At 46.8% G+C, this 20,703-nt stretch overlaps 1 protein-coding gene across 5 annotated transcripts in view; it reads right to left on the reverse strand.

Moving 5' to 3' along the window:
• The window catches only part of NOD1 (nucleotide binding oligomerization domain containing 1), a 93,934-nt gene that overhangs the window by 32,009 nt on the left and 41,222 nt on the right, over positions 1 to 20,703 (reverse strand). For 2 of the 5 annotated variants that reach the window (XM_067746627.1, XM_067746629.1), the window contains exons 2-7: positions 15,696 to 16,003; positions 14,434 to 14,608; positions 10,260 to 12,084; positions 6,157 to 6,240; positions 4,803 to 4,886; positions 3,609 to 3,692 (exon numbers count right to left, since the gene is read on the reverse strand). In XM_067746627.1, coding sequence (XP_067602728.1) covers positions 3,609 to 3,692; positions 4,803 to 4,886; positions 6,157 to 6,240; positions 10,260 to 12,084; positions 14,434 to 14,608; positions 15,696 to 15,896 — 2,453 coding nt within the window. In that variant the 5' untranslated portion in view covers positions 15,897 to 16,003. The other 3 variants (XM_067746628.1, XM_067746630.1, XM_067746631.1) reach the window with 3 other exon arrangements.

Below are 20,703 nucleotides of genomic sequence, written 5' to 3' on the forward strand. Positions count from 1 at the left end.
ACAACCTAACCTTAAACCTAAAGCACTAGAGACAGAAGAACAAACAAAACCTAAAGTTGGTAGCAGAAAAGAAATCATAAAGATCAGTGCAGAAACAAATGAAATAGAAACAAAACAGTAGCAAAGATCAATGAAACTAAAAGCTGGTTCTTTGAAAAGATAAACAAAATTGATAAATCTTTAAGCCAGACTCATCAAGAGAAAAGGGCAAGGACTCAAATCAATAAAATTAGAAATGAAAAAGGAGAAGTTACAACAAACACCACAGAAATACAAAGGATCAAAAGAGACTACTATGAGCAACTGTATGCAAATAAAATGGACAACCTGGAAGAAACGGACAGATTCTTAGAGAAAGGTACAATCTCCCAAGACCGAACAAGGAAGAAATAGAAAATATGAGTAGACCAATCGCAAGCACTGGAATTGAAACTGTGATTTTTAAAACTCCCAACAAACAAAAGGACAGGACCTGGTGGCTTCACAGAATTCTACCAAACGTTTAGAGAAGAGCTAACACCTCTCCTTCTCAAACTTTTCCCAAAAATTGCAGAGGGAGGAAAACTCCCAAACTCATTCTATGAGGCCACCATCACCCTGATACCAAAACCAGACAAAATTACCACACAAAAAAGAAAATTACACTCCAATATCACTGATGAACATAGATGCAAAAATCCTCAACAAAATACTAGCAATACATTAAGAGGATCATACGCCATGATCAAGTGGGATTTATCCCAGGGATGCAAGGCTTTTTCAATATCCGCAAATCAATCAGTGTGATACACCATGTCAACAGACTGAAGAATAAAAACCATATGATCATCTCAATAGATTCAGGAACAGCTTTTGACAAAATTCAACACCAATTTATGATAAAAACTCTCCAGAAAGTGGGCATAGAGGGAACATACCTCAACATAATAAAGGCCATATATGACAAACCTACAGCTAACATCATGGTCAACAGTGAAAAGCTGAAAGCATTTCCTCTAAGATCAGGAACAAGACAAGGATGTCCACTCTCACCACTTTTATTCAACATAGTTTTGGAAGTCCTAGCTATGGCAATCAGAGAAGAAAAAAATAAATAAAAGGAATCCAAATTGGAAAAGAAGAAGTTAAACTGTCACTGTTTGCAGATGATATGATACTATACATAGAAAACCCTAAGGATACTTACTACCAGAAAACTACTAGAGCTCAGCAATGAATTTGGTAAAGTTGCAGGTTACAAAATTAATACACAAGAATCTGTTGCATTTCTGTACATTTACAATGAAAGATCAGAAAGAGAAATTCAAGAAACAATCCCGTTTCCCATCACATCAAAAAGAATAAAATACCAAGGAATAAACCTACCTAAGAAGACAAAAGACCTGTACTCTGAAAACTATAAGACGCTGATGAAAGAAATCGAAGATGACACAAACAGATGGAAAGATATACCATGTTCTTGGATTGGAAGAATCAATATTGTCAAAATGACTTGGGTAGCCAAGGCAATCTACAGATTCAGTGCAATCCTTATCAAATTACCAATGGCATTTTTCACAGAATTAGAACAAAAAATCTTAAAATTTGTATGGAAACACAAAAGACCCTGAATAGCCAAAGCAATCTTAAGAAGAACGGAGCTGGGGAAATTATGCTCCGACTTCGGACTATACTATGAAGCTACAGCCATCAAACCAGTATGGTACTGGTACAAAAACAAATACAGATCAATGGACCAGGATAGAAAGCCCAGAAATAAACCCATGCACCTATGGTCAATTAATCTACGACAAAGGAGGCATGACTATACAATGGGGGAAAGGCAGTCTCTTCAATAAACGGTGCTGGGAAAACTGGACAGCTACATGTAAAAGAATGAAATTAGAACATTCTTTAATCACCATCACAAAAATAAACTCAAAATGGATTAAAGACCTAAATGTAAGACCTGGTGCTATAAAACTCTTAGAGGAAAACATAGGAAGAACACTCTTTGACATAAATCACATTAATATTTTTTTCTACCCATCTCCTAGAGTAATGGAAATAAAAACAAAAATAAACAAATGGGACCTAATTAAACTCAAAAGCTTTTGCACAGCAAAGGAAACTATACACAAAAAGACAACCCACAGAATGGGAGAAAATACTTACAAACAATGCAACTGACAAGAGATTAATCTCCAAAATCTACAAACAGCTCATGCAGCTCAATATCAAAAAAACAGACAACTCAATCAAAAAATGGGCAGAAGACCTAAATAGACATTTCTCCAAAGAAGACAAACAATAGCCAAAGCAATATCATATCATGGCCAAGAGGCACATGAAAAGATGCCCAACATCACTAATTATTAGAGAAATGCAAATCAAAACTACAATGAGATATCACCTCACACCAGTCAGAATGGCCATCATCAAAATGTCTACAAACAATAAATGATGATGAAGGTGTGGAGGAAAGGGAACCCTCCTACACTGTTGGTGGGAATGTAAACTGGTACAGCCACTATGGAGAACAGTATGGAGGTTCCTTAAAAAATTAAAAATAGAGCTACCATATGATCCAGCAACCCCACTCCTGGGCATATATCCAGAGAAAACCATAATTCCAAAGGATACATGCACCCCAATGTTCACTGCAGCACTATTTACAATAGCCAAGACATGCAAGCAACCTAAATGTCCAAAGACGAAGAATGGATAAAAAAGATGTAGTGCATATATACAATGGAATATTACTCAGCCATTAAAAAAGGATGAAATAATGCCATTTGCAGCAACCTGGATGGACCTGGAGATTATCATACTGAGTGAAGTAAATCAGAGAAAGACAAATATCATATGATATCACATGTGGAATCTAAAAAAACCCGATACAAATGAATTTATTTACAAAATAGAAACAGACTCACAGACTTAGAAAACAAACTTACGGTTACCAAAGGAGAAAGGTGGGGGGCAGGGAAGGGATAAATTGGGAGTGTGGGATTGACAAATACACACTACTGTGTTTAAATAGATAACTAATAAGGACCTACTGTATAGCACAAGGACGTCTGCTAATAAGGACCTCCTGTATAGCACAAGGAAGTCTGCTCAATATGCTATAATAACCTAAATGGGAAAAGAATTTGAAAAAGAATAGATACATGTATAGCTGAATCACTTTGCTCTACACCTGAAAGTAACACAACATTATTAACTATACTCCAATATAAAATAAACATTTTTTAAAAGCCTCCAGAGACTATATAATCTTAAAATGAAGCACACCTGCCTGAGGAAGTTTACCACATAGGGCTAAAACTCCATTTGCTAGCTCCCTCCGTTTGCTGGTGGTGATAAATACTGCCTTTTGCATGAATTAAATAAAGTCCATGCGATTAAAGTGGCAGTCAAACCTGGGACTTCCCACAACATTTCCCACGCAGGAGCCAGTGGGGCCCAGCCACCAGGGCATCTACGATGGAGGCTCTCTGTGGCCTCTGCCCCACAGCTTGCGCCAGCGGTCCTTTGGCTAGATGGATGTACGAAAAGACCAGCAGGTGCTCCTGTACACAGAGCAGGCTGCATACGCACACCCGTGTGCATCCGTCTCTACTCACCCAACTTCAAAGATGGATTTGCTGTTCTTCACAGCCAGGGCGAGACACTTTCCTCCTTCGCTTGTTATTTTGTTTTTTCCCAGTCTGCAGAGAGAGTCGTGCACACGTCAGCTACAGCTATGAGGGGACTCCAGCATCAGCCACCCTCGTCCTTGGCACAGAGCCCCTCTGGCCCCTCCTAGGAGGGGTGGTCTTTCTCCTGGGACCTACAGCAGCCCTCCCTGGGCGTCCTCTCAGGGAGGGGCCCAAAGCCCTGAAGAAAGCCAGTCGTGATTCCTCTCCAGGTGGTCACAATCTCTGCAGAGACTCAGGGACCCAAGTTCCCCCGGAGGTTCTTTAAATGACCTCTGAGCATCACTCATTTCCATCAGCAGACCAGAAGGTTCCCACTTCAACCGCAAATGGTCAAGGGGTAGGTTACCATCACCAGGGCAGCATCACCAGGCTCCTCCAAGGCTGGTGCTCTGACACCTTTGGCAGGACATTCCTGTGACACAGCCAGGGATCAGGCTCTCATCTGCAATGTTATGGCCTGAAGGTTTGCCTCCCCCTACCCCTACCAGAATCCATATGTTGAAATCCTAACCCCTAAGTGATGGTGCTAGGAGGTGGAACCTTTGGGAAGTGATAAAGTCACTCATCACAGCCCTCACAAATGGGATTAGTGACTTAGGAGTGAAGTCCAAGAAAGCTCCCTTTCCCCTTTTTCCACCACCACGTGAGGACACAGTGAGAAGGCACCATCTAAGAACAAGGCATTGGGCCCTCACCAGGCACCTAATCTGCTGGTGCCTCGATCCTAAGGTTCCCCAGCCTCCAGAACGGTCAGAAATAAATCTCTGGTGTTTATAAGCAACCTCGTTTATGGTATTTTGTTACAGAAGCCAAAATGGACGAAGACAATGTGGGACTTTCTCAGGGGAAAACGATCTCCAGAAAGGGTGATAGTTGTGGCCTTTCTTCCCGTTAGGAGTTAATGAAATCAAAATGCCACACTCTCGCCCCACCCATGGTAGGGGGCCCTTCCAAACACCAAGCCTCACCCACAGCTCACCTTCTACACACAGGTGTCCTGATTTGGCCCTGGGGCAAGCAGAAGGCAGCTCTAGGGTGGCATTTATTCTTTGCTTGAACGATGAAGGGTGACCAAGAGAAGCTACTGAAGACCCCGCTCGCTGTGCCCACCCCACTTACTTCAGGTGCGTGAGGCCTGTGCACTCATCCAGGATTCTGGCGATGTACGTGGCTCCGACATCGGTGATTTGGTTGTTGTATAAGCTTTGAGAGAAAGCATGGCCGTGAGAATTTAGGACCCCATTTTTTAAAGTGAGTGGGGGCTGTCTGCTGACTTACAAAGTCTAGGTCAAAAGGAGAAAGGAAGGGCACGTGGAGGGCTGAGTTTGGGGCTGTGGGGTCTCAGGCTGGGTTCAAGGCCAACTCTGCACGTTCCCCAGCTTTATGACCTGGGGCAAGGTACCGAGCTTCTCTGTGCCTCAGTTTCTCCATGTGTAATACAGGGGTAAGAGTTACGGCTCCCTCGCAGGGTCGTTATGAGGATTGTATGAGATCATCCCAAGCCCTTGCGTGTAAGTGCTCGATAAATGGCAGTTGAGGGGTACTTTCAGATTAAGATCACGATTGGCATCTTAAGGGATAAAAGTTTCTAAGCGTTAGAACCAACTCAGTGTCTACCTTTTCGTCACTTTACCACTTGACACCAATTCAACAATAAGGCAGAAAGGAGTTGCAAGTGGTAAGGAGACAGGTTTCCAGTGTTCCACAGTCATGCAGAACTCCAGAGCCAAAAGGCAACCTGGGATTCAGGGCTTCAGTGTTCTCATGTGACAGCTGAGAAAACGGAGGCCCAAGGAAGCTGACGGGCTGGCTCCAGCTCAGAGAGTCAACGGCAGCCGCGGGGCTGTGGCCCACAGTCTCTCCTGTCAAACCCCAACACCCCAAAGGCTCTGAAAACCCAAACTTCTTCCTAACTATTTTGGCAACCGACGTGGAGCTGTTCATGGTCTTTATCCCAACTGGTTTGAATGTTTATACCTTTTGCTGCAGAAATGTTAAAGTATCTGAAAATGGGGTACTGCCCTAGATCCCACTGGTCATGTCACTGCTAGGTAGCACGGGCACTAATTTCTGATTCGTGTCTTGCCCCAAGGGCTCTGGATGACAGATCATGGACCCGCCATAGTGAAATCTACCACATGAACAGTATTCTCACGTCAATAAAACATACCCCCAGGAATTCTGTCATTACAGCAATCAGTCCCCACCTGTAAAACTATCTGACTCTATTAGGATCCCAGTTATACAAGGGGGATGAGAAGGCTGAGGCTCAGTGAGGTTTCCTGGCTTGCTCAGAGCGGGCTGCTAGCCGAGCCAAAAGCAGGACCCAGGACTCCTGGCTCCCAATTCAGTGCTCTTCCTGGTACCCTGGGGCCATCAGTCTCAACCACCCGGTAATCCATAGGAATGGCAACCTCCTGCTGCTCTGTACTCTTACCATGTAGCTGTCGCAGTGTTCTAGAGAAATACATACCCTAAAAATGTCAGAATTTTGTATTTGGTCAGCTCTTCACACAGCACCTTCACCCCACTGTCGGTGATCTGGTTCACACTGAGTCTGAAAACAGCAAAGAAAGTTAAAAATCAGAGCGGCTGCTCACGGTGAAAGAGCATGAATTCCACAAGGATGCACAAGTCTATAGGTCCTGGAGTCTTCCCAGCTATAGATGTCCCCCCGAGAGAACTGGCCATAGCAGACAGCCACACAGCCCCTACAGACCCTGGTCTTCACGGGGCTGAGAGACCCACGAGAACCAGTCCATTGGCAAGGCTACAGCACAGCCCTGATTCAACACAAGGGCAACAAGGGACACCTGAAGGACACGTGTGGACAGCCACCTCTGATATCCTGCATTTGCCGGTGGCCTATGTGTCAATGTGGCTCTCACTGCACAGCGGGGGGCCATGGGATTTGGACATGTGTAGAGCTGCATTTAGTGGTCATAAGGCTGGGGGAGTGGACGCTCCACCATCTTGCAAGTGCAGCCAGAAATGTGAGGGGTCCTGCAAAAGGCAGGACAGTCCCCACAAGAACTGTCCCACCCAAAATGCCAAGAGCCTTTCCATCTGGAAATGCATGTGTGAAACCTGACTTGCCACCTGAAAAGGTCAATCGAGGGACACAGCTCCTGAGGTGTGGTTCTGTGCGGGAAGTTCAACGGCAAGGGAGAAACAGCTGGATGAGGCAGGTCAGGGAGAGTGTGAGAGGTCCACACTCTCCCACTCCTCTTTAATGCAAATGCTGCTTCAGCAGGCCAGGCTTTAAGAGGGAGAGGGAAAAGAGGGCCTCAGGATGATGGATATCTCCTGGACAAGGCCCAGCGTGTACGGGGATTGCTCTTTGAAAGCCCTGTACTAGCAGGATATTTTGATTTGGCTAAAATGCAAAACAATTTTTTTTTACTACCAGGTACTCTCTATAAACAGACTACCCTGATCTTCTCAATTCTCCACCCCTTTATTTAGGTGAGTCTGAGGGACAGAGTAAGGCTCAGAGATGGAGGAGCGTGAGGGATGAGCGAGGGTCAGGGGTGGGTAAAGGAACAGACCAGAGCTCAGCAATTTTTTTCTGTAAAGGGTCAGATAACAAATTTTTAAGCTCTGCAGGCCATCTGGTCTCTATTGCAACCACTCAGCTCTGCAGAGTGAAGCAGCCAATATATAAATAAATGAGTGTGACTGTATTCTAATAAAACTTTATCTATAAACACAAGCCGTGGGCCAAACTGGGCCACTTATTACACACTGTCCTCTGTGATAAGTAAAAGGCTGAAGAGGTAAAAGCTTGATTTTTAGGCCAATGAAAATGATCACGTCAGACACTCTGAACCCCTCCACTCATGGTACCCACCTTGGTGCTGGGGCACAGTGTGTACATACACTGCATGACTATCCCGGGGTGGCAGAGCCAACTAGTCACTCCCAATATCTGTGCTTACTTAGAAAGAGAATCCCTCATTTTTTAGCTGGGCACATGTGCTTAGGTTCTGCCCAGTAAGATCTAAGCAGAAGTCTCATTAGCAATAGTGGAGAAGTCTTCTTAAAAGAATGGGGTGTGTCCTAAACTTTAACTCAAAGATACATGTGCCCTTATGTTCACAGCAGCACTAGTCACAATAGTCAAGACATGGAAACAACATAGAAGTCCATCAACACATGAACAGATAAAGATGTGGCACATATATACAATAGAATACTACTCAGCCATAAAAAAATGAAATAATGCCATTTGCAGCAACATGGATGAACCTAGAGATTATTGTACTAAGTGAAGGAAGTCAGAAAGAGAAAGACAAATATCATATGATATCACTTCCATGCAGAATCTAAAAAAAACATACAAATGAACTTATTTACAAAAGAGAAACAGATTCACAGACTTCACAAACGAACTTACAGTTACCAAAGGGGAAAGGTGCGGGGGAGGGATGAATTGGGAGTTTGGGATTGACATATACACACTACCATATTTAAAACAGATAACCAACAAGGACCTACTGTATAGCACAAGGAACTCTGCTCAATATGCTGTAATAACCTAAATGGAAAAAGAATTTGAAAAAAACAGACACATGTATGTGTATCACTGAATCACTTTGCTGTACACCTGAAACTAACAACATTGTTAACTATACTCCAATATAAAAAAAAAATGTGGTACATATATACAATGGAATACTACTCAGCCATGGAAAAGAATGAAATAATGCCATTTGCAGCAATGTGGATGGACCTAGATAGAGATTATCATACTAAGTGAAGTAAGAAAGAGAAACTCAAATATCATATAACATCACTTATATGTGGAATCTAAAATATGACAGAAATGAACTTCTCTACGAAACAGAAACAGACTCACAGACATAGAGAACAGACTTGTGGCTGCCAAGGGTGGGGAAGGTAGGGACGGACTGGGAGTTTGGGATTAGCAGATGCAAACTATTATATACAGAATGGATATACAACAAGGTCCTACTGTATAGCACAGGGAACTATATTCAATATCCTGTGATAAACCATAATGGAAAAGAATATGAAAAAGAATATATATGTATGTATAACTGAATCACTTTGCTGCACAGCAGAAATTAACACAACACTGTAAATCAACTGTACTGCAATAAAATTAATTTTAAAAAAAAGAATGGGGTGTGTCCTTTGCCCTTCCTTCTTCCTGGTGACTAGAACGTCAACTGAATGGCTGGAGCGTGAGCAGGCATTTTGGGCCAAGATATAGTAGTCAGGTACTGAGGACAGCAGAGCAGTAAGCAGGAGAGAGCCTGGGCTCTTGATGGTCATTGAGACCTCACAGCAGCCCAGAACTGCCCTCCTTTAGATTTTTGCATGAGAGACAAGTAAGTCTGTAACTTCTCTAAGCCACCAGTATTGTGAGTTTTCTCTAACAGCCAAAACTAATCCTCACTGATGCCCTCAGGGAGCTCAAAATGCTTCCTTAGGGTTGCCCATTTCTTCCTGCCTTCTCTTGTGCTGGTTTGGAGGCAAACCGGGGGACCACCATACTGGTGCAGAGCTTCCATCTTATGAAATGGTCACAGGGAGGCACTGAGTGTGAGGTTGCCTGAGGCTACAGAGTCGCTGGCTGAGAGCTCAGAGAATAGATTCCAGGCTTTCCAATGCCCAGGCCGGGGCAGGTTTGGGCTCCCTACATCCCACCCATCCCCCCACAATGTATGCTCTGGCGCTTGTGTAACAGGTACCTGGAATCGGTTCCAAATCCCATCTGCTCTTGAGAAATGCATGAGCCAAGTAGTGGAGAACCGAAACCCCCGTAGGGATTTACAAGGTGTATTTAATACAGAAAATGCTAATAGAAGAAAGGAGACTGGTTTTTTTTCCCTCTAAACTGGTTTCCTCTAAACTGGCTTTTTTTTCCTCTAAACCATCAAACAGGAAGCGAATCAAGAGTCAGCATTCTTTACTGAGATCCCCTGGCAGCTCAGGGCTGCCCGCTTTTTTCGTGGAAGTTAACTAACGCTAATAAGCACAAAGTCTGCTGCTTCTGCCACCATAAAGCTTTCACGTGCCAGAAACATTTCACGGGCTATCTCTGAGCCTCACATGAATCTCAAATGGTTCTTTATGATTCTGGCTCCACCATGGCCCACCTATGTGACCTTGAGCCACTTAACTTCTCTGTGCCTCTACTTCCTCGTTTGCCAAAATGGAGATGATAACAGTACCTACCTGATAGTGTTGTTAAAAGGATTAAACCAGGTAATATTTTTAATGCACTTCACCCATTCTCAATAAATGCTGATTGTTATTACTGTAATTGTTAGGATATGAGAATCTCTTTTCCAGATGAGGACGCTGAAGCTCAAAGAGGTTAAGCAGCTTTTGCTCAAGGACACCCAGCTGGGGCCCATCCAGGTCCACCTGACTTCGGAGCTTTGCTCGTTACCCTCTGCCACCCTGAGACAGAGAAGCTCTGGATGTTCCCAGACCCCCGGCCATGAGTTCCAGGATAATCCAGGAGATCCCGCTCCACAGTGCCAGTCCTGGTGTCCCCTGAGCCCTGGTGCCCCGCCAGCTGCTCCCGGAACCTGGAGGTCTCACCTGATGACGGTGAGGCGGCTGAAGCAGGGCTGCAGTTCCCGCACACCATAGTCATTGAGATTGTTGTTGTCCAGGTCGAGCGCAAGGCGCTTGGGGAAGTGGTGCAGGACGAAGGAGAGGGCGCTGCAGTCGGCCGAGCAGACGTTGCAGAAGGTCAGCTTGAGGTAGTTAGCGCAGATGCCCCTGGCCGCCAGCTGCCCCACCTTCTCGCTCTGCGTCTCATAGATGCAGCGCAGCATCCAGACGAAGGTGGGCATGGCCTGCACCTGGCTGAATCCCCCAGACCGAACTCGGGGCAGGTGCTTCAGGTGGGAGCGCAGGCTGGCGAACAGGTAAGCCCACAGGGCCCTGCGCTTTCTCCGCAGGGTGGCGGCAGGCACCAGGTGCCGCAGGAGTTTCTGTTTGTCTTTGGATAGCAGCCCGCACAGGAAGAGGTTGGTGAAATGAAAGTGATCCTTGTTCTTAAAGGGGTCTTCCCCGGCCAGGCCGCGGCCCCTCAGGCACTGGATGGGTAGGAAGCGGGGATAGCAGGACGCAGCTGCTGCCTCCCCGTGAGGAGCCCACTCCTGGAAGAAGCAGAGCAGCTCCCGAGTGCCCACCTTGTCGTCCACCACCAGAAAAAAGGCAGCAAAGAAGGCCTGGAGGGTGAGGTGGAAGAACTCATAGGACTGCTGGTCCCCTTCGAGGCCCAGCTCCGGCACGGCCCGCAGGAAACCCAGCTGCAGGTCCCCCTCCTGCACCTCGGACGCCTGCACCTCCTCCTGGCTGAAGACGAAGAAGCTCTTCTCCATGCCCCGGTGAGCCACCTGGCCCAGCGAGTGCAGGGTGCCCCGGCCGGCGCGGAAGGTCTCCGTCTGGCTCCGCGTGTTCCGCTGCACCAGGCTGGTGGGCTGCGTCCTGTTCAGGTGGACCTCGGTGACCAGCAGGAAGACGTCGGTCAGCGTCACCGCGCGGTCGGGCAGCTGCAGGAGGCCGTCGAAGGTGTCGTAGAAGTGCTGGAAGCACCGGAAGATGATCCAGCAGAAGAGGGGCACGGCGCACAGGCTGAAGAGGTTGGCGTTGGCTTCCAGCTGATCCAGCAGGCGCTGGCGCACGGCGCGCTCGGGGAACATCCTCCCAGCATAGGCGCGCAGGTGGCTGGGGGAGAAGCCGCGCAGGAGCACCTTCTTCCAGAGGAGATGCCGCGGGATCTCGACGCCCGTGCGGGCCGTGAGCAACTTGTGCGCCCCCTTGAGCAGCTTCCCGCTGAGCAGGTTGGCCAGCAGGACCAGGGGGTGGGCGGGCTCCCAGGGGGAGGAGGTGTCGGGCTCGCCGCTCAGGTCGAAGTCCGAGTGAAGCTCGTCCAGGCCGTCGAAGGTGAAGAGGGCCGTGTGCGGGAAGCGCAGCAGGAAGGCGAACACCTCCTCGGGGTCCTGCTCCGGGTAGCAGTAGTGCTTGAAGAGCAGGTCCTGCAGGCACAGCGAGGCGCTCTCCTTGAAGCAGCTGAAGGTGCGGCAGCGGAAGTGGAAGAAGAACCTGAGCTCAGCGTCCAGATGGCCCGCGGCCCAGAGGCTCTGCAGCCGCTGCAGCAGCATGGACTTGCCCACGCCCGCGTCGCCAAAGATGAAGATGGTCTCGCCCTGCTCGTTGAGGACCCCCGTGGAGGGGTCCAGGAGGCAGGCCAGGCTGCCCAGGCTGCCCAGGCTCTCGTTGCCGAAGTCGACCAGCTCCACGACAGTGTCCGTGTACATCTCCTCCAGCAGCAGCTCCTCCTTCTGGGCGTAGCACAGGACGAACTTGGAGTCGCGGCCCAGTTGCTGTCGCAGCTTCTGGCTGTATCTGCTCACTGCAGGGAGAGTGGCGCCAGGTGAGAGGTGGAAGTAGGTGGGGAGAGAGAGACACAGGTGGAAAGTGCACCAGATAGGGAGGTCTCAGGCGGAGGAGCAAGCACACAGGAAAACAAACCCGCAGCCTGGACGCTCAGGCTAAGTGCGAGCACTCCTCAAGTACGAAGAGCCGGCGCTCCAGAATCTGCGGGCCCTTGGGCCTCCACCCCTGTCTGACCTCAGATTTGGCCGGCCAGCGGGGACAGAATCCAACTGGGATCAGTGTCAGAGACAGGCTCCCTACTCCTCTGCGCAAGTCGTCACTGAACTCCAGCTAAAAACTGAAGCCCCCTCAAATGTGACGGCCAGACCACGTGGCCCTGCTGCCCCAGCCCAACCCCAGGGTCCTGCTCAAACAGCGCAAGCCAGTCCCCACTGAAACTTGTATCGTTGAGGAAGAAATTGCCCTAACCTTTCTTGTGCTTATGACACTGTTCTTAAAACAACAGAGTCTCATACAACCTAATGCCGAAACTTGTTGCGATGAGATACAACAGTTGACGTTGATATGGACTAAAAAGGGGCTGTGCTTCACCGTAACTGAGTGAGCAAACTAAAGTGAAAACCGGCCTTCTTACACTACACAGGGCGCAGAGGCCCTGGTCCCAAAGCTGAGGCCTGGGGATCACGGACGCTCAGCACGTGCCGCAGGGGGAGCCCTGGGCTTGCCCACGGGGAAGTACATGGGTTAATATGCTGACATGGGGTAACATGCTGACGTACGTGCCATGCTCTCAGCAGAAACGAGCTACAAAATGAGCTTACTCCAGACAAAAAAAGGGTGTTCCAAAATTCCTTTAAATCGTTTTTGGGTCTTAATGATAATTCAATTAACAAAAATTGGACACACTTTGCACATTTCCAGATTCATCTACAACCCTTTCCCATCAACTTAGTCCCACTTGGTTGTCAGCTTAAAATTTGTGAAGTGAGTTCTATTTTTTTAGTTTTGGTAACGGAAAATTTACAGACTATAAATTCACCTATTTTACAGCAGGTATTGTTGTCAATGATTTTAGTAAGTTTACAGAGTTAACGCAAACATCACTAAAATCCAGGGGTACACTCTCCATCGTAAGTGCATTTGCAGACGATCTCTGCCCCACCCCTGGCCCTAGGAAACTGCTGACCTGCTTCCCGTTTCTATAAATTTGCCTTTTCTGGACATTGATATCAATGGATTCATACAATATGTCGTCTTTCACATCTGGCTTCTTGTAGAGTGAATTATACTTTCAAAGCTGTTACAGGAGCTGGGTAAAGGAGCCAGTGGAGAAGTCTTCTGCAAGAACTCTTCATCACAGGAATATTTTCCTCTTATCTTGGGGAAGGTAACAAAGTGAGGTGGGCAGGGGCAGTAACAGTAAGAAGCTAGCAGTGGCCGGCTGGTAACTGCAGAAGCAAGAGCTTGTCCCTGACACTCTGTCTCTTGGTCTGGTTTCCCCTAAATACACACCTGACACTCTGGGACACTGTCCTTTGTTTCTGTTTTCAAGGTCAAACTGGATTCTTTAAAACTCAGAGTTTGGAAGCTCAGTGCTGGTATGTTGCCAACAACTGTCTGGAAGTGGAGAGACCACAGGCACGGAAAGATGATTCCCCGGTCCCCAGACCAGACTGTGGTCCCAACGTTGTGCTCTCTCAGCACCTTGAACTGCTGTTGTCCTTATCACCATTTGCAACTACACATTCGTGTCATTATTTACTGCCAGTCTCCTGCACTAACCTCTGAGGTCCCTGAGGGCAGGAACCATAGCTGGGTCTGCTCCCTGTTGTACCCCTGGCATCCAGCACACCCCGCCCTGGCACATGCCGAGTACATCATAAATACCTGCTGAACTAATCATTTAACTAAAAGGGGCCCATGGTGCTTTGGAAATAAGGACTGGCAGTCAGCGGTGATAGAAGAATTCTTTGCCTGGAATCAAATTTGGAAAGATCTTCAAGAAGGAAAGAAATGCAAACTTGAATTGGTACAACCACTAAAATGTCTAGATAGGTCAGAAAAGGAAGTCAGAAAGAGGTCAGAACAGAGGTCATTCCTACACTTCCATGGCTCCCTACGTAAATCAGACCAGCTATCTGTGGCCAGTTCAATCACAGTTCCCTTGGCTGCACTAGGGTGACAGGGACCAGCTCTCCTTTCTAAAAGGAACACAGCAGCCAAGCCTGCTGCCTGAGGTGGAAGGCAGGGCTGGTCAAGGCGGACCCCGCCTTTATCCCCTGCTGGACCCACACAGATAGCATTTCCAAGCCCCGGGGGCCTTGCTTGCTTGGTGGCTGCGGTCTCCCCGGGGGCTGACTCATACCTGGATCGGTGTTGACCACAGCTTTGCTCTGAATGAGCTGGGAAGGGGAGAAGCTGATCTCCGACAGCCAAGGCCTGAGGTCCACGTAAGCGTCTGTGAGTCGCTGTAGCACATAGAGGAAGAACTCGGACACCTCCTCGCCCTTGCTCTGCACCAGGTCCAGAATTCTGCGGACCTAGTGCGGCACAAGCAGTAAGGTGTGAGCCGGCACTAGGGGTGTCTGCCCCCTGGAGAGGCTCCCACGCGGGGCTTTGAGCTCTTACTACAGCCTCGAGCTTGACCGTCCACCCAGCTGGTATGAGATGCTACACGCCAAATGCCCAGGATCTGTAAAATGGACCGCCTAAGCAAGAAACAAACTGCACAGCTCTAGGAAACCAGAGGCTTCCAGGAGCCTAAAAATAGAAAGGTCAGACTCACAGCTAGAGCCGAGCGCCCCCCTGGAATTTCCCTTTCCCTCCTTTGCCCTCTTAAGCTAACACTTTTGCTCTCTGGGAATGAGTGCTGAGGGGGAGAAAGTCACCCGTTAGGCATAATGAGATGGGTGCTGGACTACACAGCCAGGGGACAGCAGACCCCCGTGTAAGGTGTACCTTACAAAAGCTTTTTGTCTTACTAAAAATTCAGGGGAAAAAAACCACAACAGTGTTCTACTGTGCTTTTCCCAGAAACCCTTCTGGTCTCTCCTAAGCCCAACAGGATCATGTTACAGATGAGTTCTGTCACTCCTCTCCCCAAGAAGGAGGTTTTCCTCTTGCCATTCCCTTTTTCAGAAGATGACACAAAGCTAAAGTGAAACTAAGGGCTGTGAAGACTTCCCACAGTGGAGTGTGGAAGATTCTTTACCGTGGACCCAGGCTGGGATGCAGCCATTCCTCAACCAGAGGAATTCTCAGAGCCGTTCCCAGCTGTGAGCAGCTCTCCAGAGTTGAAGGGCACGGACTGGGCAGCACTGCTAGTGTTTCCTGCTCGTTTTCTTTTTAAAGAATTCACTCATTTAAAGTGAACTGGAAAACAAGTTGTTTGAGAACCAATACGCACAGCAAGGAGAATGGAGAGGTCAGAAGAGTTTGCTGTGTTTCAGGAACACAGAAGTGAAATACGTAACTGTGGAATGAGCTGGTAACTCAAGCCTTTCTGTGCGGTAGATAAGCCCCGACAGGAAATTCCACCCAATGTACCGCACTCCCAAAGCTCTTCACCCAGGTCAATGGGGAGAAGCCCCGTCTGGCCACCAAGGCTGGCATCCCTGTCACCGGCACCTTGTCGGGCTGCGTGGGGCAGGCACACACGATCTCCACGTCTTCGGCGGAGAAGTACTCATTCTGCAGCAAGTTGTCCAGCAGACACTGAGTGTTGCGGACGTGAGTGACCAGATGCTCCCGGTTGACCTTCAACAATTTGATGTAGGAGTGCGACTCTGACCGGATTATTTCCATCTCACTGCGGCCCTGCTTTTCCATGGTTACAGGAGCAAGTGGCTGCTTTTCCCAAATTCATTTTTGGCTGCATGTGCCTTCCTGGCAGAAGGGCAATCAGGATCCACGGCCACAGCCTCTCAGTGCAAACCCTGAAGAGACAGAGGAAGTCACCAACAAAACCAAAGCCATGGGAAAGATCCCTCCCCCTTTTTCTCCGGTCCTGGAATTTCTCTATGTAGAACAGGAAGGAGTCATACTTACGATATTTGATCTGAGACGCAATAAAGTAAAAATCATAATTTAATTGCTCCTGCTTGTGGGTTACACCCCTAGGGTAGATGACCAGAGGTAGACAACACTATTGTTTAACAAAACTTCTTAATTAGTATTATTTTTTTAGTGTGCCTCAGTCCTAGATTGGGATGGGGTGCAAAGGTGTATTTTCCAAATTAGGTAACTGGAATTGGAAGTTTCCACGTGCCCTATGAGGGGACAGCACCCAGAATTGGGAGCAGAGGAGCTATGAGGTTGGTGGGAGAGAGGGTCTGAGCACAAAACGGCCCGAGGAGAGCGCGAGCCGGCATGAAGTCTCCTGTGGTAGCCACAGCCCACGAACCTGGGAACAGTGATGTGTCAGTCATTACTGCCTGTGCTGGGTTGTGCTGTAGCTCTCCCCACACCCCTGCCCCAGCTCTCCTTATATCTCCAGCCAAGTTGGCGACATACAAGCACCTTAGGGAATGAAGGAGCAGCAATGGCCATTATGGAGTGAAGCGGGACAGAAGAAAGGTGAGAGGGAGAGGTGACAATTCCAAGGAATGGATGACCAGGAGACAACGTCTCCCTGGAAATCCCTGAAAACCTCATGCATGTGCTGAACTTCCTGCCTCGGTAGGGACAGGGGCCCAAGCTCTTTTATTTGGGTATTAAAAAAATACCTTGAGTTTATCTGCACTACCCCAGAACTGCACTGATTTCTTTCTTTTAGAGTAAGATCTCTCAGCCACTTAATTCTCCAGTCATCCTGTGGATATAAATGGATCACACGCTTGGAAGCAGAAAGGCCTTGAACTGGCCACTTAGTCCTTTGTCTAAAATGCACACACTCTGGAGAGAGAGTTTTAAATGTTTTTTGTAGAACTCAAAAAAAAAAATTCATAGACCTCTAAACATGTATGTTTCATGAGCCCACACATGTTAACACTCAGGTCTAGTGGTTCTCACATTTCTTCCACAAAGTCACATACTAGTCTCTGGTCTTCGACACACCCGCACTTTTTCTTCTTTTACCTGTCAAGTTGCCAAATGCAAGCCTTATACAGATTCTCAGTGGGACCCCACACAGTAACCTTCCTTTCATGGCCTGACTGAGCAAAAGACAGCACATTCTAACATTCTAAACAACAGAAAGGGGCTTCCCTGGTGGCGCGGTGGCTAAGAATCCGCCTGCCAACGCAGGAGACATGGGTTTGAGCCCTGGTCCGGGAAGATCCCACATGCCGCGGAGCAACTAAGCCCGTGCGCCACAGCTACTGAGCCTGCGAGCCACAACTACTGAGCCCATGCGCCACAGCTACTAAAGCCTACGTGCTCCAGGGCCCACGTGCCGCAACTACTGAGCCCGTGTGCCACAACTACTGAAGCCCGAACGCCTAGAGTCCATGCTCCACAACAGGAGAAACCACCGTAACGAGAAGCCCGCGCACCACAACGAATAGTAGCCCCTGCTCGCCACAACTAGAGAAAAGCCTGCGTGCAGCAACGAAGACCCAACGCAGCCAAAAATAAATAAATTAAAAAAAATAAACAACACAAAGGCAAGAGATTCTTACCAAATGGAATTTAAAGGGATGAAAATGAGTGATTAGCTACTATTGCACTAAAAGTATGCTGATTGATTTGACTCTAATTCAGCTTTTTCTATTGTCGTCAATTCTATGACCCACTTAAGGATCCATAGCTTTAGAAAATTAGTTCCCTTACGGGATACCAGTTGATAATGTTAAATGTATATTTAAATTACTGGTTAATAATACCTTTTTAAGTTTTTGTCATGTGTTCTTTGAAGAAAGTGAGAATATTTTAAAACAACATTCTCTCCTTAAATCTTCAATTTCCAATTTCTTTCTGGAATCTGAAAAGTCAAAAAGAAAAATAAGAGAGAAAGCTTTCTTTGAAAACACTCTTAGGGCTTCCCTGGTGGCACAGTGGTTAAGAATCTGCCTGCCAATGCAAGGGACATGGGTTCGAGCCCTGGTCCGGGAAGATCCCACATGCCGGGGAGCAACTAAGCCTGTGTGCCACAACTACTGAGCCTGCGAGCCACAACTACTGAAGCCCACGTGCCTAGAGCCCGTGCTCCGCAACAAGAGAAGCCAACGCGATGAGAAGCCCGCACACCGCAACAAAGAGTAGCCCCCCCCCCCCGCTCGCGGCAACTAGAGAAAGCCCACGCACAGCAACGAAGACCCAACACAGCCAAAAATAAATAAATAAATAAATTTATATTAAAAAAAAACACTTGTGCTGAATGGTGAGCAAATAAATGAATGAATGAATGAAATTGGAGAAAGAATAATTTTTTAAATCCACAACTGTAGGATCTCAGAGTACTCTCTTTATCTTCTTCCTTTGGGACAGTGTTTTTGAAATCTCAGTCATTCAGGCACCATAGTCACTTTTCTTGGCCATAATTGAGTCCCATAAGCAAAGTTATTTGCTTAACTTTTTGCTTTAAATTGACTTTACTTTACAACTCAGACTAATTTTAAAGGAAAATTTATATTACCATTGTAAACAAAAAAATCATTTGCAATAAATAGAAAGTAATACAAAAATAAATTCGCTAGAAATAAAATCATGCTATTGTACTCCAGCTCAACAGTGTTGAAAGGTTCTTGGTCTGAGGCCTGTTTTCTCTTAGAAGCATTTGAGAGGTATTAAAGACATAGTAGCACAAGATTGAGACTTTCTCTTTGAGATCATGGTAAATCTGAGAGAGCTGGAAAGGGAATTGCCTTCCCCCCTTGGTGATTCAGGGTTTTTTCATCCTTGGCTCCATTCTTACCAAGGCTTGGAATGGGTGTTACGCAATGCCCCTCACTCCTCCACTCCCAACCCTCATCCATCCTCACTGTGGGTCCCATTTCACTCCTGGCTTCTGCCTCTTCCAAGCCTGTGATTCCCACAAAACTAGTGACGTGTCTTCCCAGCCCTTCCCCGTAGTATCACCCACAGACATCACTACCTCTTACCATCAAAGGCAGAAACTTAAGGAAAATCCACTTATTTATGGCCACCTAACCAAAGCAATGAATTACATGTCAGCCAGTTGGCAAGGAGGCTGTCGTTTTGCAACATCCAGAGCTCTGGTTTGAGATTTAATCAGATTTGCAGAGTTTGCTCAATTCAGCAGGAACTTAACAAGGCATGGACGATGGGAAAGGAAACAAAGAGAGCTGATCCTGTCCCGGTAAACAGAATCCAAGGGCAGAGACCAACTCAACATCATGGAACACTGCAGAGAAACTCAGTTCATGGGCATCTGGTTCCCAGAAATACTGATGCCAGAAACGACTCTGAATTGGCTTTTCAGATTAGTTTCTCAGAAAGTCAAGTGAGATGGGGGTTAAAGAAGTAAGGTCACTGATAATTCTGTAAATTCAGGAAGAAAATAAGTATAGGACCTAGTGGTTTAGAATGAAGGGAAATTCCTTTCAGTGATTAGATTCAATTTTGCATGCTTGAAAATATCAGAAAATAAGATACAAAAATGCTATTGATCGCACGGTGAGACAGGAACTTTCATACCAGGAATGTAAACGGATGGAAAACTTCCAGAAAGCCATTTGACGTATTTATCAAGAGCCTGTGAAAAGTTTCGATTTAGTAACTTCTCATTCTAGAACTCTGCCTTCTGAAAAGGTTCAGAGGTTCGGACAATTTTTTTTTTTTAAACAAGGGGCTTCCACTGCCAGCTCTGATAAGGTAGCTTGTTGTTCCCACAGAGGGCAACTACAGGTGGGTGGATCAGCAGGTTGGGGTACATTCATACTGTAGAGTGCTATTCAAAAGTAAATGTGAGGGACTTCCTGGTGGCACAGTGGTTAAGAATCCACTTAACCAGGGGACACAGGTTCAAGCCCTGATCCGGGAAGATCCCACATGCCGCAGAGCAACTAAGGCCATGCACGACAACTACTGAGCCTGTGCTCTAGAGCCTGCAAGCCACAACTACTGAGCCCACGTGCCACAACTACTGAAGCCCGTGTGCCTAGAGCCCGTGCTCCACAACAAGAGAAGCCACCGCAGTGAGAAGCCCACGTGCCGCAAGGAAGAGTAGCCCCCACTCGCCGCAACTAGAGAAAGCCCACACACAGCAACGAAGACCCAACGCAGCCAAAAATAATTTAAAATAAATTTTAAAATAAATATGAATGAAATACTAATATGACATGAATGAGTATCAAAGATGTTATGCTGAGAGAAAGAAGACTCAAAAAACCATGTAGTATATGATTCCATTCATATGATTCTAGAAATCTGATCTAGATCAGAGCAGTGGTTTCCTGGGTAGGGGGACAGGAGCAAAGGAGAAATTGACTGCATATTGCTGGGGTGGTAGAAATGTTCTTTATCTTGCAGTATCACATATATATATATATAAAATACATACATGTGTATATATATTATACATACATATATGTCACATGTGAATATATATATCACTGCATAAATATGTGTATATATGCACATCACATGTGTATGTGTGGTGTGTGCATATACAACATATGTGTATGTATGTATATTATGCATACACACACACATATGATTTGTCAAAAGTCATCAA

The sequence above is a fragment of the Pseudorca crassidens genome, chromosome 8 (assembly GCF_039906515.1).
Source record: "Pseudorca crassidens isolate mPseCra1 chromosome 8, mPseCra1.hap1, whole genome shotgun sequence".
Lineage (NCBI taxonomy): Eukaryota > Metazoa > Chordata > Mammalia > Artiodactyla > Delphinidae > Pseudorca > Pseudorca crassidens.